The 25772-nt window shown below is 37.0% G+C and overlaps 1 protein-coding gene across 1 annotated transcript in view; it reads left to right on the plus strand.

Moving 5' to 3' along the window:
- The window catches only part of LOC137385846 (vacuolar protein sorting-associated protein 18 homolog), a 45744-nt gene that overhangs the window by 13296 nt on the left and 6676 nt on the right, over positions 1 to 25772 (plus strand). Inside the window, exons 11-21 of the mRNA XM_068072420.1 lie at positions 899 to 1037; positions 4550 to 4714; positions 6269 to 6436; positions 7990 to 8169; positions 9988 to 10128; positions 11559 to 11690; positions 12650 to 12728; positions 12923 to 13050; positions 14133 to 14254; positions 20116 to 20233; positions 21006 to 21134. Coding sequence (XP_067928521.1) covers positions 899 to 1037; positions 4550 to 4714; positions 6269 to 6436; positions 7990 to 8169; positions 9988 to 10128; positions 11559 to 11690; positions 12650 to 12728; positions 12923 to 13050; positions 14133 to 14254; positions 20116 to 20233; positions 21006 to 21134 — 1501 coding nt within the window. The remainder of the gene's footprint in view (positions 1 to 898; positions 1038 to 4549; positions 4715 to 6268; positions 6437 to 7989; positions 8170 to 9987; positions 10129 to 11558; positions 11691 to 12649; positions 12729 to 12922; positions 13051 to 14132; positions 14255 to 20115; positions 20234 to 21005; positions 21135 to 25772) is intronic.

Consider the following 25772-nt stretch of genomic DNA (forward strand, 5'->3'; position numbering starts at 1 on the left):
CCGACATATTCGCGTCGTCATGGCGATATCATCAGTTTGCGGAGCACATAGTCGATGAGTAATCATCGAGAAGGCAACTCTGATGTACAGCAATACACTGTGAACCATCCTTTCGCAAATTCACAAATGCTATTGATAGGTTTGCGAGTTATAATGTTGAAGTACTCATATTGATTATAGTCATCGTCTGCAGTCTTTCCGCTCGCTAGTGTCCTCTCAAACAACTGATATGTACTGTCAGAGAGTAGCGACTTTTCACTCATGTTTATATTAAGTGATAGATTTACTCACCATGTGTAGTTTCCTAAGTATACCATATGTATAATAATTTATATAAATCTCAAAGTCAGTCGTTCAATCCATCCAGCTATAGCTACTAAAATCTAAGAATGAAAGATCCGCATCGTGCTGGATTTGATCTTGGAACCTCCCGTTCCCCAGGCGACAAACTAACCAATTAAGTTACCCGAGGTGCAGCGGATTGGTTTGGCAATATAAGCCATTATCTCGGTTAAAATACGCATAGCACTTTGCGTTACGCATAGCACTCTGCATTACACAACATCACTAAAGCTTGCTCTTATTAGTAAGTTTGCTAGCTTACTCACATTAGTCAGCGGCAATGTGCCATGCTAATGGCAAGTGGCAGGCAACTACCATGCCTGCCAACAGCAGGCAACTACATTGCCTGTCACTGTTTATAACCTGTTTTTCAATACCCGTGCAATGCCGAGAATTCGGCTAGTGCAGTATATGCTTCTAACCTTTTCCTGTGTTGTATTTTTGTTTGTATTTAAGTTCAGATAAGAGAACCATATATGTGTACAAAAAATTGTATAGCTTTTTCATATATGTTATAAAGACCTGTCTGAAGTCATTCCTTTTATTTGCTTCGCAGGTATGAGGACAGTGCGCAGTATTATGCACAGACGAAGATGTCCTTCGAAGAGACAACACTAAAGTTTATACAGGCTAAAAAGGAAGTAGCCTTGAGAATTTATCTGGAGAGGAAACTTCAGTGCTACAACATGCCTGAAGTAAGCGCAGGCATCAATTAGGTATTAGAATGGTGTGTCTGAAGTAAGCTCGGTCTTCACCTCATAGCAAGAGAAACATATCTGAAGTCTGCATGATCTTCAGTTAGTTAAAGGAGTTGTAGATCTTTTTTGTGAATGAACTGGCCACCATTCCAATCGGGGGAAAATGGGGAATAATGTTCACGAAAGTTTATATCAACTTTTGCTGACACTTGAATGCTGCTTTTAAAGTATAGCCAATTTCCGTAACTCGCTGCTAGTTCTACACTTGAGTTCTCCAAAAGCCTCAACTATTTGAGTACCATCAACTGGCGGTTACAAGGTAGTTTATACGCTTGTTTGCAATTGCAACTTTGGTGAAACACACGACTGGCACAATTTGTAGGAGATCTTGCTTCAGCCATTCAGTTTCTTTTCTGGTGACTCACTGAGTTGGAATTGATGAGGCCTATGCTAAAAGTGGGTTCGTCACATTCATGAAAAATTCTTTACATGTAAGCAGCATTTAAGACATGGTTATGTAAATTCTCCAAACTAATGCTTCATTATATTAGTGCCTAAATTAATAGGGCTGATCTATCATAAAACATAAAACCCTTCTGCAGGTAAGTTTTTGAGGCTATTTCAGCATCATACGGGTAAATAAATTTATCACAAAAGTGAAAATTTTCAAAATTGATGATTCACTTTGATTAATGCCTGTATATTTATTTACGGAAATATGTTTTTTAATGCAGAATAAGATATTATTTAGAAATAAAACATGCTTGTGACAATGTTAGTCATGAATTATGCTTTCAGAAGCATTCTCCCTTGCAGAGTCCCATACCATATTCTCCATTGCATAGTCACATACCACATTCTCCCTTGCAGAGTCACATACCATATTCTCCCTTGCGTAGTCACATACCACATTCTCCCTTGCACAGTCACATACCATATTCTCCCTTGCAGAATCCCATACTACATTCTCCCTTGCGTAGTCATATACCACATTCTCCCTTGCAGAGTCCCATACCACATTCTCCCTTGCAGAGTCCCATACCACATTCTCCATTGCATAGTCACATACCACATTCTCCCTTGCAGAGTCCCTTACCACATTCTCCATTGCATAGTCACATACCACATTCTCCCTTGCAGAGTCCCATACCACATTCTCCATTGCATAGTCATATACCACATTCTCCCTTGCAGAGTCCCATACCATATTCTACATTGGATAGTCACATACCACATTCTCCCTTGCAGAGTCCCATACCACATTCTTCCTTGCAGAGTCCCATACCACATTCTCCATTGCATAGTCATATACCACATTCTCCCTTGCAGAGTCCCATACCATATTCTACATTGGATAGTCACATACCACATTCTCCCTTGCAGAGTCCCATACCACATTCTCCATTGCAGAGTCCCATACCATATTCTACATTGGATAGTCACATACCATATTCTCCCTTGCAGAGTCCCATACCATATTCTCCATTGCATAGTCACATACCACATTTTCCCTTGCAGAGTCACATACCATATTCTCCCTTGCGTAGTCACATACCACATTCTCCCTTGCAGAGTCACATACCACATTCTCCCTTGCACAGTCACATACCATATTCTCCCTTGCAGAATCCCATACTACATTCTCCCTTGCGTAGTCATATACCACATTCTCCCTTGCAGAGTCCCATACCACATTCTCCCTTGCAGAGTCCCATACCACATTCTCCATTGCATAGTCACATACCACATTCTCCCTTGCAGAGTCCCTTACCACATTCTCCATTGCATAGTCACATACCACATTCTCCCTTGCAGAGTCCCATACCACATTCTCCATTGCATAGTCATATACCACATTCTCCCTTGCAGAGTCCCATACCATATTCTACATTGGATAGTCACATACCACATTCTCCCTTGCAGAGTCCCATACCACATTCTTCCTTGCAGAGTCCCATACCACATTCTCCATTGCATAGTCATATACCACATTCTCCCTTGCAGAGTCCCATACCATATTCTACATTGGATAGTCACATACCACATTCTCCCTTGCAGAGTCCCATACCACATTCTCCATTGCAGAGTCCCATACCATATTCTACATTGGATAGTCACATACCATATTCTCCCTTGCAGAGTCCCATACCATATTCTCCATTGCATAGTCACATACCACATTCTCCCTTGCAGAGTCACATACCATATTCTCCCTTGCGTAGTCACATACCACATTCTCCCTTGCACAGTCACATACCATATTCTCCCTTGCAGAATCCCATACTACATTCTCCCTTGCGTAGTCATATACCACATTCTCCCTTGCAGAGTCCCATACCACATTCTCCATTGCATAGTCATATACCACATTTTCCCTTGCAGAGTCACATACCATATTCTCCCTTGCGTAGTCACATACCACATTCTCCCTTGCAGAGTCACATACCATATTCTCCCTTGCAGAATCCCATGCTACATTCTCCATTGCATAGTCACATACCACATTCTCCCTTGCAGAGTCCCATACCACATTCTCCCTTGCAGAGTCCCATACCACATTCTCCCTTGCGTAGTCCCATACCACATTCTCCCTTGCAGAGTCCTATGCCATATTCTCCTTGCAGAGTCCCATATCATATTCTCCCTTGCGTAGTCCCATACCACATTCTCCCTTGCCGAGTCCCATGCCATATTTTCCCTTGCAGAATCCCATACTACATCCTCCCTTGCTGAGTCCCATACCACATTCTCCCTTGCAGAATCCCATACCATATTCTCCCTTGCGTAGTCCCATACCACATTCTCCCTTGCAGAGTCCCATACCACAATCAGGATATCAGTTTGCGATTCTGCTTCTATTGTATCCTTTGCCCAGTTTCTTCGGTTTACCACAAACTGCACACGGTTTGTTTACCATTAGGTATCTTTTAGCGCTTGGAATACTTTTACATGTATTTACACTTGATACTTGATCGCAGATTTGTCTGAAAGTCGTCATAATATAAAATATAGTCATTGAAGTTGCGCAAAGGCAAGCAGGTAAAACGAATGTTTACCATAATGATACTTTTCAAATAGATCATTTTGGATTGCTATTACCGGTATATTGACTTCTCCTATTGGATGAAAATGACCACAAACACAGGCCGTCGACTAATGATATTTTTTCATTACAAAAGGATGCTCTTAGCAACAACGAAATCGGCGCTATGCCCACCGTGCATAATTTTGTAAAATGACAAAAAGGTCTTTTTCCTGTAATAGGGTTAAGATGGGAAATTAGCATGTCTCTAAAATAGTATTTACATGCATTATTTTATTTGTTCATAAATGGTACATACAGGCTTCAACGCTGGGCTCTTCAGTCATAATTCGTGCATGCTATAAGATGCTTGCCTTTGCTCATCATGTACTAAGTGGTTTCTGTCATTTTTAGAGACGTTTTTATGTTTCAAAATAGTTATCATATCAGTTGCAGCACTATTGTTACTTAACCTTAATATTGACAGGACATGGTACAAGTGACAATGCTGGTTACCTGGCTAGTTGAGATATGGTTAAATCATCTTGGCCAGGCTGCCGATGCCATGGAACTGCAGAACGACAGCGCTGCCCATGACCTTGAGGTTATGCAGGAGGAATTTCGGCTTTTTCTTTCCAAAAAAAGCCTCAGAGCAAGTTTTTACATTTCTATCTGTGTGAATCTGTTTCCATAGTGGCATGTAAAGGGCCCTTAATCGGATCCAGGAATAATGCAGTAGGATGGTCCTTAGTCTACACTCCGATCCAGGAGTAATGCAGTAGGATAGTCCTTAGTCTACACCCCGATCCAAGAGTAATGCAGTAGGATGGTCCTTAGTCTACACCCCGATCCAGGAGTAATGCAGTAGGATAGTCCTTAGTCTACATCCCGATCTAGGAGTAATACAGTAGGATGATTCTTAGTCTACACTCCGATCCAGGAGTAATGCAGTATGATAGTTCTTAGTCTACACCCCGATCCAGGAGTAATGCAGTAGGATAGTCCTTAGTCTACACCCTGATCCAGGAGTAATGCAGTAGGATAGTCCTTGGTCTACACCCCGATCCAGGAGTAATGCAGTAGGATAGTCCTTAGTCTACACCCCGATCCAGGAGTAATGCAGTAGGATAGTCCTTGGTCTACACCCCGATCCAGGAGTAATGTAGTAAAATAGTCCTTAGTCTACACTCTGATCCAGGAGTAATGCAGTAGGATAGTCCTTAGTCTACACCCCGATCCAAGAGTAATGCAGTAGGATAGTCCTTAGTCTACACCCCGATCCAGGAGTAATGCAGTAGGATGGTTCTTAGTCTACACTCTAGTTTTATCCGTACATTTTCTATTAATCTCTTCAACTTTGCTAGTATTTATGGAAAGTGAATGTGAGGTGGACAATACGTACAGTCAAAGCTCTACATACACAGTTAATTCGTTTCAAGGTGTTACGGTTAATCTGTCGCATGCTGGAGTAAATATCCCAATAGGGTTTGCACTATCATTTGTTTAATTCATTCCAAAGCTTACGATAATTCTTTAGGAAGTACTGCTGTTTAACTACGGATGACATTAAAACAAAAACATTATATAAAACCATGTAAATGAATAAATGTAAAATGATAAATTGATAATCACTAAAAAGAAAAACGATGTTTTTAAAGTAAGTTGAAACGACATCTCAATAAAAGGGAAGGCTTTGCAATGCTCAGAGGTAGCAGTGGTAATAGAGACATGTGATGTAATTCATGTTAGTTTAGATTAGCTACAGTTTGAATAGCGTAGCTTGTGTTCTTATTATGCTTATATTTATATGTTTGTATAAATCTTTGCTAATCTATCCGCTTTCACCTAAGAAACTGCGCTGTTTAAAAAAACTCAAACATAGTGCCTTGAAAATTAATTTGAATTCTGAGTCAGGTGCCCGCTTGAACTTTCTTTGGTAAATGTGTGGTTAAGGTGATCATATCATAGGTTATCATCTGATTGTGTTTGAGTGGAACGCATTCTTAGATGAAAGTCAAAAATGAGACTAATACTTTTCCTTCCTTATTATGCTAACTCCGCTGCAAAGCTGCTATTAGCATTATTATACCAGACACACTGGTTATTTTCTGTCTGTTACGATCAATATTTCAATTATTGCTACGTTTTTGATCTGCCTTCTACTTAGGGTCTTGCCGCAATCACGATATAGTCATGTAATTTGCAGACGTGTCTGGCTGAGAATAAGTCAATGATTTACAATCTCATAGCATCCCATGGCAATGTCGATGACCTCGTCTTCTTCGCTGATCTTATGAAAGATTATGAGAAGGTCATTAGTCATCAGCTACAGAACAACAACTTTGAGCCGGCCATCGAGCAGCTTCAGGCAGTTGTAAGGGTCACTATTTGACTTTATTTATGTATAACTAAATCCTTATATGACCTGAAATAAAGTAATTCTCGTACCAGAGGAAATAATAATCTTTTTGTACTATAATAAGAAACACGTCCATCTCTCCGAAGCCACGCTAAAAGCATTAGAAAAAAAGATTACATCACACAGGAATCGAACCTGAATATTGGGATTACCAGCTAAGCGCACTACCATCTGCACCACTTGACCACCACATCCAAGGATTATTGAGTAGATAGTTATTAACCGTGACAATCTCTCACAGCGCACGAAACTGCTAGATTACTAGTAAATCATAAATTTCATCATCGTCTTGTATCAACACTGGATGGGAACAATATAAAAGAGAGCTACACAAAAACGTTGTTGTAATAGTTCATACAAAAATTTACAAAAACATTGTTGTTAATTTACAGTTTAACACCTATTTCATGCAAATGGATGTTTGTTTATTACCATAGATATAATAAACCCATTTACTATGTTTACAATGGGTTTGCTATATCTATGGTTATTACTATTATCAAAAATGCATTGATGTAACTCATGACTAGTATGATTAAAGATCTTACTAAAATAATATTTACAAAGGTCAAATCAAAGGTCAAATGAAAGGTTAAATGAAAGGTCAAATGTAAGGTCAAATAAAAACTCAAATGAAACTCAATGAGTGTTAGCAACTTAAAAGCTGTCAATGTTTTATCATTGCTAAACTCAAGCAAACTTACACCTGACTTCCAATTTTCTAATGCTTTAATCTAATAAATACTTTCCATAATTGACTCCATTTCTCTTCTCAAATAAAACTTCAACTCTACTCGACAGCTATTTCAAGGATGCTGTATATTGGCAGCTATTACCCTGAGATGCTTTCTTTTGGCTTTCGACTGATGTTTAGATATTTTTGTGATGACGAAAAATTTAGGATAGGAACAGTTTTTTATTTATGTTAGATATGGAAACTTATTCACGGATTACTTTAAATTGTTTGCAAACCTCCCCTTTATTTGTGTATAGATATTAAATCTCTCAAGCATGCTGCACTCCCACAAATGGTTACATAGCTAATTTCTTACACCGGTATTCACTCACATACATACCGTATGTCAAATACTTGTAAATGAACATTACATTTTAATACTAGACTACTAGTACTGTCAGATCTTGACAAGACTCTATGTTCTATTTATATCTTGTTGTCTGTGAGGTTGTTGTAAAGAGGCAAGAGTAATAATAGAAAATTTTATTTCACTATAAATAATCAAGCCGCTGAATTTTTAGATGCTATGAATGTGCTGTTTATAAGGGGGGAGATCATATCAAAATTTAGATGTTAAACTCAACTGATGTCTTGATGATATTATATATTATATAATATCATCAATTATATATAATATTATATATTATAAGTATTATGGCTATTATATAAAAATTACAAGACTATTGTCTTATAAAAGAACATTGTTTACATCTTCCCCTTCATTCACCTCCTTATATACAGAAGAGGATCATAGCCTATGGATTGCTTGCAGGGCGATGTGAGGTTGGTGTACAAGTTCTCACCCTTGCTGATGCAGCACAAGCCAGCAGCTACAGTCGACCTGTGGAAGTCTCTTTACTCCAACCAAGACCCCTCAAAAGCCCGACCTGACCCTAAAAAACTCATTCCATCACTGGTTCAGTATGGGGTGACAAAGTTAGCCCCTGGACAGGTTAGTTTTTGTGATAGTCTTTATTTTTATTATAGTCACGTCGGTATCACCTAAACTAAACAGGAAATACATTCAATTTGCTTATAATATTTGTAATTACCGTAAACCTTGATATACATTATAGCAGTCTACATAGCAGTGATGATTAGCTCCAAGCTTTTTATCTTATAATCACTATGACTGGTCATTTGAGCAACTGGAGAAGTTTATGTCCGAATTCAGTGTTGAATTAATATTCTAGAAGGTTCGATATAGTCAACCCTTGTTAAAACGAACTAATAGGGTATGGTCTGGTTTAGCCGATTGTCTTGTTGAAGCGATGTTGATCATTTAAACCACGGTTAAAAATTTTTATATAAAGCCAGCTAAAAATATTCCTAGTTGAAATCATTAACAGTTGTACTTATGCGTTTTACTTGCCTGCTGTTTATCAGCTATGCATTTGAACAGACAGACTTAATGTGAATACAGATTTATCTTTAGGAATTGGTCTCTCATTGTGAAACTAACTTAGCTAAAAGGACAGTTTAGGACGCATCTACTGAATGCATCTACTGAATGCATCTACTGAATGCATCTACTGAATGCACCTACTGAATGCATCTACTGAATGCATCTACTGAATGCACCTACTGAATGCATCTATTGAATGCATCTACTGAATGCACCAACCAAATGATTTATAGTTTAGTTTAGACAAGCATTTATCTAAACTCGGTGAACTACTGCAAAATATTGCAGAAGTTATCCCTTCCTTACTGTAATGGTCATGACAAAAGAGAAGATAATTCTCAAGTTTTGGCATGTTTAGCATTCCTTAAAACCAAATAATCATTAGAATATTTAGTTTGAGAAGTCGACAAGCATGAAAAACTATGATAAAGTGTGGTGTAATATAGAGTATCTGCTATGTTTTGAACAACAAAATTTTTTTGAAGTTTTCATTTTCGATATTCTTAGCTTGCAGTTGTCTGTAATATATTCAACTGTTCTGGAATTGGCTAAAAACGCAATGGAAAAACAGCTCACGAATTTTCCTCATGAGTTGTTTGTTTTACATTGTCAGCACCACCATCACACAAGTTGTCTGTCACGTCTTGTTAAAAGAATTATCAGTTCCTCTAATTTTCTCCAAATCAGGGTTCTCAACCAGGGAGGAATTCCCCCTAGGGGGAAATTTTGAATATACAAGGGGGGAACAGAGAGGTGTCTGATTTGATAAATTTATGTCCTGCAGTACCGGGTGAGTTTAGGTTTCATCATTTAAAATTTTGGTTTTTTCTATAACACTAGTTGCTAATAATGAGCTACTAGTCATAACCCAGATATATGGGAACACATCTATCCAGATTTTGATTGGATAGTAAGTTAAGCTAGTCATAAACCAATTCACTGCCATGCTGAAGGTCATGTATTGTTGTGTTGTAAGCGTGCTGTAAAAAAAATTATATTATGTTGTTATACGTTTAGATATGTACAATAAAATGGGATTATAATTTGTATCGGTTGTTTTTAGTCATGCGAGTTAAAATTGCGGGGGGAATCATAATTATGTAAAGGCAAAAGGGGGAATTGAATGAAAAAGGTTGGGAACCCCTGCTCTAAATGGTCATATCTTCTTCTTCATAAAAGTGTTTGTCTCACCACTCCATGAAACTTACTAGTGTCTCACTTTTATACGAATGAGTTCAACACCCATGTGAAGCGATCTTTTTTTCAACTTTCTACCGTGTATTCGGACCGACGGACAACATGGCTCTTATTATAGTAAAATTATTGTTCCTCTTTGTCAAAGTTGTCCGTCCATTGTCTTTGTAGACTCATGAAGCCATACGATTCCTTGAGTTCTGCATACGATCACTGAAAAATCAAGACCAGGCAATACATAACTACCTTATATCTCTCTACGCTGACTTTGACGCGGATAGATTACTCCAGTATCTCAAAGTTCAAGGACAGGTTAGTGGCAGTCCATTTTTGATGTATCAAAATAATTAGAAAATAATTTATATGATTCATAAAAACATCAGTTGAACTTCTAACTAGGACTAAAATTGTTCATCTAGAATATACCGAAACTGAGATCATATATCTCTATATTAAGATTTACTCTTACTATATATATTACTATTACTACCAATATATTACTACGTATATACGAGGTCTGATCCAAAAGTTCCCGGAATTGAGTTGTATACTCGTGCATATTCACACGATGGAAAAACCCATTGCAGGGTTGGCTGGGAAACACCTCTGGAGTGTTGTCACAAATTTTCAGGTTGCTATGACAATGCGTTCTCATGTGAGCTAACGATATGTCAAGGTCTGTCCGGTGCTTGGGTATTTTTTTTAACAACTTTATCGTCATGCCTAATCAATCGGAACAGCGTATTTGCATTAAATTTTGTGCGAAATTAGGGAAAACAAGTGCTCAGACAGTTGAAATGTTAACTATTGCTTTTGAAGATGCTGGTCTATAAAGAACACAAATTTTTGAGTGGTACAAACGTTTTTGTGAAGGTAGAGATAGCACTGAAGATGACGCGAGGTCTGGCAGACCAGCGTCGGCAAGAACCTGCTCGTAAATTGACAGTGTGAGGTCACTAATCATGCCAGATCGACGTTTAACCATTAGAGATATTTTGAGAGACTGGACTTATCTTTGGAACTGTTCAAAAAGTTTTAACTGACAATTTAAACAATTTTTAACAGATTAAACGAGTCGCAGCAAAGTTCGTGCCAAGCTTGCTGACTGATGACCAAAACGAGCTCAGGATGCACGCTTGCAACGATTTTAAGGAAGCTTTCAAGAATGATCAAAACTTTATTTTAAAGGTCGTAATATCCTTGTTTTTCCTAATTTCACACAAAATTTAATGGAAATGCGCTGTTCCTGTTTATTAGACATGATGATAAAAAAAAATTTTTAAAATACCGAAGCACCGGACAGACCTTGACATATCGTTAGCTCACATGAGAACGCATTGTCATAGCAACCTGAAATTTTGTGACAACACTCCAGAGGTGTTTTCCAGCCAACCCTGCAATGGGTTTTTCCATCGTGTGAATATGCACGAGTATACAACTCAATTCCGGGAACTTTTGGATCAGACCTCGTATCTGTATATTTTAATATTTGAGATAGATTTAGATATTGTTCTACATAAAAGTTTGTGAGTGAAGGTGTGTTATTTTTTAGGAGTTTTTATATTCTTGGTTTTCTGTAGTAGTATGCAGTTGTAACAGCAAATGTAATTATAAACTCTTAGCTTACAAAGGTGCCAAGGTCACCATGGTACTTGCATGAAATAGATTAACTATCAATTGGATTACGACAAGTACAATATTTGGATGTACTTTATTGCTGTAACTTGTGGAGTACTTCATAGGATGCTGAAAGTGTGAACTATGACCTCAAATATGCCCTGAGACTATGCTCTGAGAAACGGCTATACAAAGCTTGTATCCACATTTACTCCACCATGGGACTCTACAGCGAAGCGGTCAATCTTGCACTTGAGGTACAGAGGCTACGTATGAAAGCTTCTCTATTTTAACGCTTGAATGGTTCTCTCTGATGTAATAACAGAAAATAGCCTTTGATCTGTCAGAAGCTGCTGCTTTACATAATAGTTTGTTATTTTAAAATCTAGCTTTATTAATTTAAGGTGTAAATGCTGTAAACTGATTGGCTACTGGTTTATTAATGTGACTATGGGAATCATTTAATTAATGACTAAACTTGAGAAAGGAGGCAATGCAATTGGTTACGTATCTTGGAAATGTCTTCGCATTGTCTTTACTTATAGAGAAAAGATGAAAACCCCTTATCGCTAATCCTATGTTCACATCCATTTCTGAAACGCAATATATTGGCGGAATTTTGACCGCAGCTGAAAGTTTTGCACATTACCTTTTCATTTCTTATTGGGCTTATTACCTAAATTCCTGTCTTCAATTTCCATGTTTTGGGCTTGTTTAATTTTTTTAAATGTTTAGAGCGGTACATGTATATTTTGTTTTGGAACTTTTCTTTTATTTCTATAAAACTGTTCTCAGTGTGCAGAATTTGTGGATTTAGCTGTTGCTTTTATAGACGTGTGACACAATTTGAGCTAGCTGTTTATGTTTTAATAATTGCCAGCCTCAGTTCAGTCATTTGTGAAGCCAGTTTTTCAAAGAAGCGAGCTGATTGGCTCTTTTGTCCAATGGTAGCGCTCAGTCATTAGGATCATGGCTGCAATCGCAGTAGTAACACTAACATTGATTTTTAATCTCCGTTTTTCTTATAGATGGTTCTGAGAAATCTTTCAATCTCATTCAGAATAATGATGGCAGGATTTACTAACCGTTGGCAGCGAGTTGGCAGCAACTTGCTCTCAATTCTACTGCATTATGTTCATCTATTAATACTCCCAAAATGTTTGAGTGGATCTACCACTAACATCAGATTCCATTTAGTTAGTTGATCTTATTGCAGGTAGATTTGTCATTAGCGAAAGAGAATGCACACAAACCATCTGATGACGAAGAAAGAAAAAAATTGTGGCTGGACATTGGTGAGTTCGTCAAACAATTGTTCTTGATTGTAAATCCGTATGAATTTATTATTGTCATTTATCATTTTTGATCACTTTTAAATCAACATTTTCATAGAAAACAATGTGTGGCTTTTTCAATCGAGTTTCATATCTTTTAAAACGCATCTCGGTGCATTTCCAAAATATGTGCTATAATCTGCTGCCAATTTCAGCGCGTCACGTGGTTGAGAAGCAACAAAACATTGATGATGCCATGAAGGTGCTTAAAGAGTGTGACTTACTTAAGATCGAGGACATACTTCCATTCTTCCCTGACTTTGTTACAATCGACAAGTTCAAGGTAAATGTTCTATTCGTAAGCAATATTGATAGTCTGTGTACTCAAAATTGTTTTCTATTTGCGAAGTCATTTTTTGCTACGTTCAAGTCTCCTGGTCTGTAATCAAATTATAATACAGGCGCCATTTTAGAGAAGAAGAGAAGATTACTCCAGAGGTATTATTAAGTATAGTTCACTTATGGCCACTTATCAATCCTATGATTCGCTAAAAACACTCCGGTTGTATTGAGTCAATCAGACATGACTCATTGCTAAAATTATCATTATTTTCTTTCATAAATTTTATTAAACTGTTTCACCATAAACATGTTGCTGATGGCCGTGCAATCTCCTGTAATAAAAGCTCAAATACTATAACAGGTTACTCTATGCACTTTTGCTACACATATTAGGAGTTTTCTGTCACCTATGCTTAATACACTTGAATTTCATCGAGTCAGGTAGAATGGCTTTAGTACGAATAATATAATAAATGTAATACATGTACATGTAATATAATAAATGCTAGACTGATCTTAAAGAAAGGTTAGTTATTGTAGTTGTCTTCTTTTATCTTTAGTTTTGTTTGCAAATTTGTCATAAAGCATTCTATTCGTCATTTATTGGTAGATTTTATAGCGTATTCTATTAAATGCTGACAGCTACGTCGATGTTTTAGCTGACACACGGCACAACCCTTTCAGTCATTATCCTGCAAGGTCTCATATAGAAATGAGTGGCACTAGTTTGGAGTTGTCTCCTCGTAAAAGGTTTTGCCAAGCGTTGTTTATAAAATAGTTGAAAATATAGTACTGATATTTTGAGCACTTCCTGTTTTAAGTTGTTCCATCCTTCGAAATCGACCCATGTGGAGAGTCAAGGCCTCCCAACTAATATCTGGATTCATCATGCATAGTTCATTCGTATTACCTTTTATTGGGGAGATTAAATTACTCTGGTCTGTTGCAAACACGTTGGCTATATAACATATGCCTAAATATTTCTTTTCTTCTTTATAAATTTTTCCCGAGTTTTAAAGTTTTTAAGATGATATGTTTAATAGAGTATTGCTAGAGCAAATTCACTAGCTTTTCCATTCACAGGAAGCCATCACAAAGTCTCTGGCAGAGTACAATGAACACATAACTTCTCTTAAGGCTGACATGGAGGAGACAACCAAAAGCGCTGATCAAATTCGCCAACAGATTCAAGACTTTAGAATCAAGTAAGAAATATTGAGAGATATTTTATGGTATGTTAACTGACTGAAGCACATCACCATTTTAGTATGTATAACTTTTCAGTACGTATAACTTTTTATTAGCATTGGTAATCAATAATCATCAACAAAATGATGTTTTTATTACGCGCCAAATGAGAAAACAATGCAAAGACAGAAATCAGGAATTATTGAGAGAGTTGAACAAAAGTGTTTTAAAAGTTGGTAATCTAATAGTATTACGGAAGAGTCGGGATAATAAATTGAAGGTTGTAGTAACAGCAAGTTCATAAACTGAAACATACGATGGTGGATGTATTACGATTTGCTCATGGAATAGAAAATGTTTGTCATATGTTTGGAAGGGTAAATACAAATATTTTGGACAAAGTTTACGCAGTATTTTGAAACCTTTAACATCAATACAGAAACAAGCAAGTTTGGGATAAGGCAATATGTTTAAAGATTTTGTGATGTGATTGGTGGAAGTCAATGGCGTCACAATTTAGTGCTTTATACATGGTGAAGCTGACACTATATAAAGGACACCATGAATATATGTTATACAGTAAAATGTATTCTATTTTTCAAGGGTTAATTGGATGAATTGACCCAATGTTGAATGTTAAATTGGTCAAGCTGATGGCATATCGATAATGAGTTATGAAGTGGCGCGCAAAGATGTATATAAAATGACATTAAATGGTCAAATTTTAGTAGACAATAGTATTTATCTTTTCTTTATCTGATATAAAGAATAAATCTGATATATATCTTATCTCAAAAACGTGTTTGTCTTTGTATTAGGTTGTCACAAGTCAGTTAATTAATAGATGTGTAGGATGGTAGATATACAATAGATGTATAGAATGGTAGATATACGATATATGTGTAGCATTTGTGATTTGTGGTTTATTTTCGTCAACAAAATTAGTTGAGCAAAAGAAAAAAGCTGGAGGAGTGATGAAGCCCATAATACGCAACAGCATAGCTAGTTGTGGCGTTGGGCTTGTCGTTATCGGTTTTATGCACATTAAAAGATACAACCTGAGTTCTCTCTTGAAACTGGCCATCTTCTTTATGCTTTTAATAGACTTAACAAATGGTAGATGGTAGAATGGTAGATATATGATAGATGTGTAGAATGATAGATATGCAATATATGTATGGAATGGTAGATATACGATATATGTATGGAATGGTAGATATGTAATGTCTAGATATAATAATGTTTTGGAAATCAAACAATAAAAAAGCGTTAGACCTTCTTTGAAAGATTGCAGTAGTTTCAACAAATTTTCTCTTTTGTGTAAATGTTTTTGTAATATGTGATCAGTGTTCCATCTGGTACTGCATAATCTAGCTGTGTCGTACATGGCTATCCTAGCAAATTTATTTGCCTCTTTTAGGAATAGTTCGCATCGGATTTCTATATTTCTTGTTTTGTAAGAGAAAGCGAGAGAGGGAGAGAGAGAGAGAGCGAGAGAGGGAGAGAGAGAGGTTATAATGTTTGCGTTTCAAATCTGACACTCCCATTACTGTGAGATGTGAAGCCCAATTTCTCAAATTGGAGACTACATAAAAACGAAGCTTTTAAACTTTCAAAGCTTTAGTTGTTAAAGTCATTCGATGTTGTGATCTAATTTTGGTGTTAGACTGATTACAATAAGATCTGAGTCTGTCTTATGGAAAGCTCAAAGCATTAGCATAGGGTCGTGTGTAGATTTAAATGTAGCTTCACCTAGGTAAGTCGCTAGTAATTGTTGTAAGTACTGCGTATGACTATATTGTTGGCATGTGCTCAGCTAATCAGTTTTGTTTCTAATAAACCACACGAGGTTGACAACCATTTTCATTCTATTTTTATCTTCTCTTAAACATAACTCTTGCGGCCAAAAATTAAAAAAAAAGTTTATTTACAAACCAGTAGTAGTTTACAGCATATTGGACCCTCTGCGCTATGCTATCTACGAGACAGTTGGGTTGAGTATATATAAAACAGTGAAAACTGTTGACACTCGCTCTGCTGGTTAATAGAATAGTGTAGTAGTATTGCTTGCAGTACTAGTGCTAGCAAAATTCAGCATTACAAGTCAAATTAATATCAAATTGCCAGGGGTTATCGTAGCAAATTTAATCTGGAAAGTTGCCATTGGCAATTCTCCTAAAACTTTCTGATAGATACAGCTCAGTTAAACAGATTAAATCTCATATCTATATCGATATGGTAACTATGTAGGATTTTAGTGTTAACCTGTCAATTAAAAAGTATATCTATACATTTAGGAAGATGTTTTATGGTTATGTTTTGCATTTGATGCTTTTATTTCAAACATGACCTTCTGATACAAGATCTCTAGGCCTGTAGGATCATTAGCCAAATGTACTTGCTATAGTAATGTCATGACTACGTTTGTGCCATTAACTAATGGCTCGTGTTCAACATTTCTAACCATTTCTCACCATTGATTTTAGTTGATTTTCAAAATGTTCAGCATTATGTAGATGCGTCTGCGTTACAGTACATTACGGTACGTGTCTGCGTTACAGTACATTACGGTGCGTGTCTGCGTTACATTATGGTACGTGTCTGCGTTACAGTATATTATGGTACGTGTCTGCGTTACAGTACATTACGGTACATGTCTGCGTTACAGTACATTACGGTACGTGTCTGCGTTACAGTATATTATGGTACGTGTCTGCATTACAGTACATTACGGTACTTGTCTGCGTTACAGTACATTATGGTACGTGTCTGCATTACAGTACATTACGGTACGTGTCTGCATTACAGTACATTACGGTACGTGTCTGCGTTACAGTATATTACGGTACGTGTCTGAAAGATGGAGTATAGGGTAGTCAGTATGTCGGCAGATTCATCCATAGTCCTTATATGGGATGCTTGGGGAGCAACAACTAGCGTATCTGGCTGTGCCACTAATTATGGAAATCTTGCATTAAATTTTTTAAGTAACCTAGAGATATTCCTTTTGGAAATCTTTGGCATTGTAGATTGACAGCTTCTTTTCTGTCGCAAAAATAATTATCATTATTTATATTATTTCTTTCAACGACTAAAAATGTTATTTTAATCAGTTTGTGAATGGAAAATGGCATGTCAGCATCAATAAAATTCCTTGTAGCACTATTTGTGTACGCCTCCGTAAGCCTTTCATGCTTGTCCTTTCTAACACCAGCTCAGGCATGCCAAGAATGAATCAGGAAATTTTTTTTCTTAAACCCACCTGCCAAGCTGCAATACACCAGATCATTTCTTGTAACCCTGTATATATATATATATATATATCTATGTATATATGTATATATATATATATATATATATATATATATCTATGTATATGTATGTATAACATATAATAATTAGAGCTATACAATATACAGTAGGCTTTTACAATATGCAATAGCGTTATACAATATACAATAGAGTTATACAATCTACAATAAAGTTATACGATAGAGTTATACAATCTACAATAGGGTGTGTCTATATAGCTAGTTGATAAAACATTGGATCAATATAATCTGCCATAATATTGGTATAGATTAATAACTGGTGTTATAATTACACTATTAAAGAATAGTTAGATCATTAGTTAAAAACATTTGCCTATTTATATTGATATCTCTCTAGGTGAAAGTGACCATGTTTATTTGAAGAAGGATATTGCCTTAAGGCTATGGCTACACTGTTTATTCATCAAGGAAACAGATTGCTTATACAGTGGTTATCTGTCTTAGATACAAATATCCGCTTGCAAGGTATAATTGCACAGGTGGTTGACTAGCGTTTCGTATAAAATGGCTCTCAAAGTATTTGATGCTTATTTATAGCCTCAGAGTATTTGATATATATTGCCGCTCTCAACCGGCTGCCAACCCTACGCCAACCCGTACCCGTGTGAACCCTGCTGATTCTTACGTGACAGCTCTGATCTTGTACTCAGTTAAATTAGATCCTTGAGTTCAATTCATCAAGTTCTTTGCACATTTATGTAATACTCCGTGCTTTGGTGGTCAAGAGTTACTTGCTAATCAAGATAGATAATTACGCTGCGTTGACAAATCTCATGGTGGTGTTAACCTTGTGTGAATTGAGTATGCTACAATATTTATAGATTATAAAGAAATTTATGGCAAACGAGCTAATATATTTGTCTCTATGTGTTACCCATAAGTTACCCATAAGTTACCCATGAGTTACCCATGAGTTACCCATGAGTTACCCATAAGTTACCCATAAGCACCCTCTGAGCACATGCGCAAAGTTTAATGAGTTTGTGACATGAAGCAATTTTCTTTTCTGTCTAACGCTATGACTGTCACAAAATAAGCATGATATTTTCTGCTTAACCTTTTATAATATAATGTAATATAATATTCATTATCTTTTAATAATGCAGACGTTTAATGAAGTTACTTTTTTAAGCTGTTTTCGGTTTTTCTGTCACACTATCTTTCACATATGGTGAGATTATCGTTGTCAGCTACATATAAAAGTGAAAAAAGCGTGTGTGATGGTAACAGAATTAACCAATGATATGCAATGATAAAGTATTTTTAAACAAGCACCAACATATCAGTCTTATTGTTGAATCCGTGCCCTCAACAGTGCCCTCAACAGTGCCCTCATCAGTACCCACATCAGTGCCCTCAACAGTGCCCTCATCAGTACCCACATCAGTGCCCTCGACAGTGCCCTCATCAGTACCCACATCAGTGCCCTCATCAGTACCCTCAACAGTGCCCTCATCAGTGCCCTCAATAGTTCCCACATCAGTGCCCTCATCAGTGCCCACATCAGTGCCCTCATCAGTGCCCTCAATAGTTCCCACATCAGTGCCCACGTCAGTGCCCTCATCAGTGCCCACATCAGTGCCCTCATCAGTGCCCTCAGCAGTTCTCTCAACAGTGCCCTCATCAGTGCCCTCATCAGTTCCCTCATCAGTGCCCTCATCAGTGCCCACATCAGTGCCCTCATCAGTTTCCTCAACAGTGCCCTCAACAGTGCCCACATCACCACTTACAACAGTTCCCATATCTATGCTCTCATCTGTGTCCATATTCGTTCTCAACTCGGCGCTCTCACCTGTTCGACATCAGTACCTACAACGGTGCCCTCATTTATGCCCTGATCAGTCTCCAAATCAGCGCCTCATTCAATCCCCACACCCCTCACCTTTTCCTACAACAGTGCACACTTTGGTTAAATATTGGCAAGGATAGCCGCAGCTTGAGGACTTTCTTCCTTCTGGAAGATGTTCATATTCTAGGAACTGCAAATTTGACCGATCTAGTGCTATATTTATGTAATTTGTTACTCATGTATCGCTATTAATGTAATTTATTACACTTATACTATTATATATTGCTATTAATGTAATTTATTGCACTTATATTATTATATATTGCCATTAATGTAACTTATTACTTACATGTATATTATTATGTATTACTATTAATGTAATTTATTACTTTTATATTATTATGCATTGCTATTTTTTGCCATTTCTCCAATCATCTTTTTGCAAGGTAGCAAAAACATCCCCATATGGTGCATGCCATCTTAGCTGCTGTAGATCAGAAGTAGCGAGGACCACAAATAAGTGCTCCTTATATGGTACATGTCATCTTAACTGTTGTAGATCAGGAGTAATGAGGACCACAGATAAGTGCTCCTTATATAGTACATGCCATCTTAACTGTTGTAGATCAGGAGTAGTGAGGACCACAGATAAGTGCTCCTTAAATAGTACATGCCATCTTAACTGTTGTAGATCAGGAGTAGTGAGGACCACAGATAAGTGCTCCTTATATAGTACATGTCATCTTAACTGTTGTAGATCAGGAGTAGTGAGGACCACAGACAAGTGCTCTCTCTGCTCATATCCTCTGGTTACCCGTTCCTTTTACCTCTTCCCATGTCAACATAAGTTCCACTCTGACTGTCTAGTCGCAGAGGTAAGAATTATGAGCTGTTTGTAGCCTCGTAACGCGATTTAAGGTCAAACATTCAGTGCATAGATTTTGCGTGTCAGCTAAAGGTAGCTCTGTATTTGCTAAGAGCAAGCAGAATGTTTGCCATTAATTTGCTTGAGTCAGAATATTTAAGGACGCCCAAAGGTGACACGTGTTGACTATCTAAGTAAACACAATAATAAACAAACCCATTTCAAGCAATTTGGTCAATTCAATTGTCTGTCCAGGAAGAGGTGGACAAGTAGTTAAGGTTACTTCAACATGGCGCTTGGTTCTCAAACTCTCGAGTGATGACAATAGAAATATTTTGTAAGAAAAATATTTCAAATTCTCTACCTTTGTCTGCATGGTAAACTGTAAATACGTTATATTACTTTGAGTATTCGTGTTACAAAACATGGCAGCTTCGTAAGTTTAACATGTACGAGTTTTTTGAGCACAGCTCTAATTGCTATGGTTTCTCTAAATGAACTTGTAATTAATCTACAAAATGCCGATCATCAGTTTAAAATGGCATCGTATTGACTATTTCACGTAGACTATTTCTCATGAAGATTAATGTTTTTTGCAGCCACCTCCAGAGGTGCTTTTAGTGACAGATTTTAAAACTAAATGTCAAAAAATCAACAAAATCTGTCACTCAAAGCACCTCCAGAGGTGCTTTGAGTGACAGATTTTGTTTGTTACGCAATTGAATACGGTTTGCTCGTGTCCAGGTTCTTTGCTCCATTACACATGGTTTGCTTGTGTCCAGGTCCTGCCCACGTTGAATTCCCACATGAGAGTCAAAGTTGAAGACCTACAGAGAAGAGTGGCCAGTCGGGAGGATACCTACAGCGTTACCTCCGTCTCTTCTACCGCTCTGACGCAGTTGTCTGCCAAGGTTTGCTCTTTACCTTTCTGTATATTACAGATTAGTTTTACTACGTATGTGTTCCTTGTTCAAACATACCATATCGGATTCCTCTGTCTCAGTATGCTAGACTTGAATACTGCTTCTGAAATTACAGCAATGTGGTCAACTATGTCTGCATCAGCCGACATGCTAAATTTTTATGTAGCTCTTTTATGACGGGAATGATGGTAAAATCTGCATATAGAGTTGCTATGTGTCTCCTGTATGAGTCAACAAAGCTCTGTTTTGGCTGAAGAGTTTTAATGCTGTCTAATTTTAGCTCAAAGCATGTATAATCGACGTTTGAGCCTCCGTTGTTTTGTCAATCTATGCAGAAACGGCTGGTGAAAATAAGCAACTTACCGAGTTTCCCTAAATGCAACAAACATTCACGTCCAATTTTCTTCGTTACCAAATACAGCTGTGACGTTGTTACAGTACATCAGTCACTAAATGTGATGCAAAACTTACCCGCTATACTGTCTATTGTGATGAAAAAGGTGAGAAGGTATGACAGCGGCCAAGTAGATAAAAATTATTACGGGGGAGATGACTTAACTTTAATCAAGAGTAGTCTCCACGTGGATTAATGAATAATCGTCTAGCAGACTTGTGCACGAGCAGTAATAAAGGTGGAAGGCACACCTCGAGTCTTGTTATTATAGTTACATAGTTGAATATCTCCTCAACTAACTGAAAAGCCTTGAACTCTTTTTGCAATTATTTATTATCGTGTTCTTTTCCGCTGTCTGGGGCTTCTGAAGGTCTTTATGTAAGGTAGCCTAAAATTCATTACTGGAAACTAATTTTATTACTAATAATAGTAATAAATATATTGGCCCACCGCCAAATATTTTAGTTTTGTATTGCTAAGGAATTTATATGTATTGTGGGCCTTTGGCTATTAATACTCGCAACATCATATCACTACTAGTAAACTGGCAGTCCTGTGCACCGTGAGATATCATCAGGTGTAATAAGTATGTACACAATTATTGCGCTAAGCAGCAGTGTGGTGGAGTGGCACAGTTGGTAGAGTGCTGGTCTGTCATGCTAATAGTTGTGAGTTCAAATCTTGTATGATGTACTCTTTCTTCAACCTGCAACCGTGGCTGTGGATGGACAGAGGGCTTCTACTATGGTAAAGATTGCGATAGCTCGAATATCTGCGCAGTCATCGAACATATTGAACAGTCTTGAACATCGGCAGTCTAACATTAGTAGAATTCTTGTTTTGATTTCAAACTTGCCCAACCAAAATAATTGCAGCATCTGCACACTTTCCCATTTTAGTTTCACTAAAATATAGAGATGTTCTAGTGTTTTGCCATATATGCATATAGGGAGTATTTGTTGGTTGGCAATAATAGTAGAGGAGAGCTGCCTGGTGTCATAGTTAATATTGTTTTAGAAATAATTTTGTTTTGGTTCATCGACGTTTTGCCAATCATGATTACAATATTCATGGTGTTCCCATGTTTCAATGCTTGGTCCCTCTTAGAATACTTTGCTGTATGGAAGTGCACAAAACTACAAAGATGTGTTTTTTCGAAGGAAGCTTTTCCTGCAAAGTTTACTTTTCAAGGAATAGGTCGTATGAAGGAGTCTCTGATGAATGAAATAGTAACATTTACAGGTTGCAACTACAAGAAATGACATCCCGTTCGTATGAAAGTCCACACGCGGTAATTTCTACTGTTGCTATTAATATCAATTGGTTATGTAGAACTTTCACTTAATGTAATTTTATTTTATAATTAAATAAGGCAACAAACTAATAACCACTAAAGTGTAAATGACCTTTAAAAAGTCGTTGATACAGTAAATTGAGAGCGATGAAGAACAAGCATAAGTTACCAATCAACTAATATTAGTTGATTGGTATTTTTCTAACTTGAAAATTTATGTAATATTTGATGTAAATTTGAACTTATAGGCTAGATAATATTTTAACCAGCTTAATCTATTTATTTTGCTTCATTTTGAGCAAAAAAACAATAAACATTGTAAGCTATCAATGTTGACATTTGCTCGTATACTACTATCAACTAATATCAGTTGGTCTGTTTTGGTTTCAGTATAATAATCTAGTAGAATTTATTAAGTTTATTTCATATATATTTTGGTGAAAATAAAAATTGTTTTGTAACTATGTCTTTGGAGGAATAAAATCTTCTATGAAGGATATTTTCAATGTAGTCTACAACTTTGGTTGTCACTCTGGTTATTCTCTACACATAGGGTATACATAAAGGGGCTATATAGGGATTTCACTCGCGTACTCTTGACAATTATAGGAGAATTGAGTTAGTCTCTTCTTTGCATCAGTTGCACAAGGGTGCATGATGACCAAGGAAGTTAGGGTCCTTTGACAGTGGATAATAGCATGTGCGTCGATGCATCATTAAACCCTTAGCCCCAGATCTCTCTATGTAGTTTTATATTTGTAGGCTATGATAGTCGAACGCGTTGGCTTTATACTGAGAATGATTTTATTGGATATACTCATGGATCACCGATAGACAATTACTCTGTCACCCATATATCATTGAAAGTGGCGTGTGGATAAACTTCAAGTTTATAAAATATTTGTATGGCTATACGAATGCTTTTGACAATAGATATTTTAGCATTGTTTCATATATGCCTGTCGAGGCTACACTCACAAGCTAAGCAGAAGGATCTAAAGGAACATTTGCTATCTGTGTCTCACCCGCTCACATTATAGATAGTAAAGTGCGGCTTTAAAGACAGTTAAACAGCATTGTGATGACTTTTCAGAGCAGTCAGAGTTTTCCACTTTAGCCAAATTTTATAATAGTAATTCTATGAAGATTAGTAATGTATCTTACACAGATTTTTTGCCAGGAAGTAACTGCGAAAATAGTTGATTTGTTTACATTTGTATAATGATGTCATGTGATCGTTAGCTCTCACAGCATATTGGTAATATTTGGGGAACAAAATATTTACCAACCCTCTAATAGTGTATATTTGACAAAACTAAACCGATGCTTCTCCGTTTTCTCTGGCGTGCTCATGCAGTAAAGCTGCTATCCCTGACAGCATTTCTGTAGCAATTAATCTTGTCTATAGAGTAGAACATCAAAGGTCTCTTTATGCTCCTTCATCCCTAATCAGATGGTTAATGACATCATTGGTAACCGGTCTGTCTGCTGAATGCGGTGAACCATCAACATTCAGTTAGCAGATTTCTCATTCTTGAAAAACCAAATGATTTTGGAAATGTAGAGGACAGCTCTAAGGGACATAAATATCATGCATATAAGTTCATCAGCTGTGTAGACACATCAATTTTCAAAAGCATCTGGATAATATAATTTTCAACTCCATGGCTAGCCAGTGGTGTTGAGGATCTTTTATTTTTACTATGAATTGCTATGGGTTTCTAAACCCCTCTATATGACATTTTTCCCTTGCACTGGAACGAGTTAATGTCGTATAGCGGATCCATTGTAATTGCTAAAAATCAAACTGTTTTTGGATTCTCTAGGGCCTAAGCAGTAGACTTTGACCAGCTGCTTCAGATGGGTAGCTGGCGATTAGTGCAGATACAGCCAAAGTACTGAAAATTTTTGTCATGGGCAGTTTGAAATAGTAAAATCACCCCTGAAATTGTGCAGCCACAATTCACCCATTACAGTGACATTAACTTTGATCGTGTTATGGGTAACTAATACGCATTTACTGTCATCGGCTTGCTCTGTTTCATTCACCGGGTCATTGGAATCTTTATCAGTCTCGAACAAGGGTTATGGTTTCTCTATCATCAATGATATGTGTTGTTTGAGACAGCTTACATGCTTATTCATGAAGGTCCAACTTGTCTGGTAGGTTGGACCATTGGTTGATTGGCACTATGTACAAATCTCAATATTTGTCAATATTTGCAAACTGATCATGGCATGCTTGGTGAGAAGGTGGTACGGATCGGCTAACATCCAAGATATGTACAGCCATCGAGTCTGTGATAACTTGTGTTCTCCCCTGTCCTGCCCCTTAAAGTAGATTGAAGTCAGGCATCAGGGCAAGACATGCTCAGAATCCAGATTATGTTTTGCAGGATCTTTGTGTTCAATGAAATAGCAAAATATTATGTTAAAGGTTGACTTGCAACAAAATTCACATTACAGTTATTTGATATCAAAAGATTCACCATCTCTTACTCTGTCGTGTTGCAGGTGCAAAATATGGGGAAATGTGTTTACATGCTCTTAAAAGCTCAAAAACGAACAGTTAATCGCAGCCTCACGAGACCGCCGTAGTTTGGATTCTCTTTCCAAAACGGCTCAAATGTGACGTACTTGTGGGAGATGGTTTCTGTTTACACTTTCATGCAACCTTATTCGTCGAAATATTTTCACAAATATACTTCACACATTCAATAAAACCATGTCTATTGTTCTTACGCGTCTGTTTTATCGTCATTGTAATGCTGTCACTTTTAGCAGTGATATCTTATATAACTTACCGTAAAAATTCGTTTAATTTTTTAGCCTTATCTTGAAGGAGTACATATCATTGTCTGATAATCAGGACGAGCCTGTTGGTCACTTGTGATAATCGAAAAGTGCTGCAGAAATTATTTGCGAAGTATTGGGTCAC

The sequence above is a fragment of the Watersipora subatra genome, chromosome 1, assembly GCF_963576615.1.
Source record: "Watersipora subatra chromosome 1, tzWatSuba1.1, whole genome shotgun sequence".
Lineage (NCBI taxonomy): Eukaryota > Metazoa > Bryozoa > Gymnolaemata > Cheilostomatida > Watersiporidae > Watersipora > Watersipora subatra.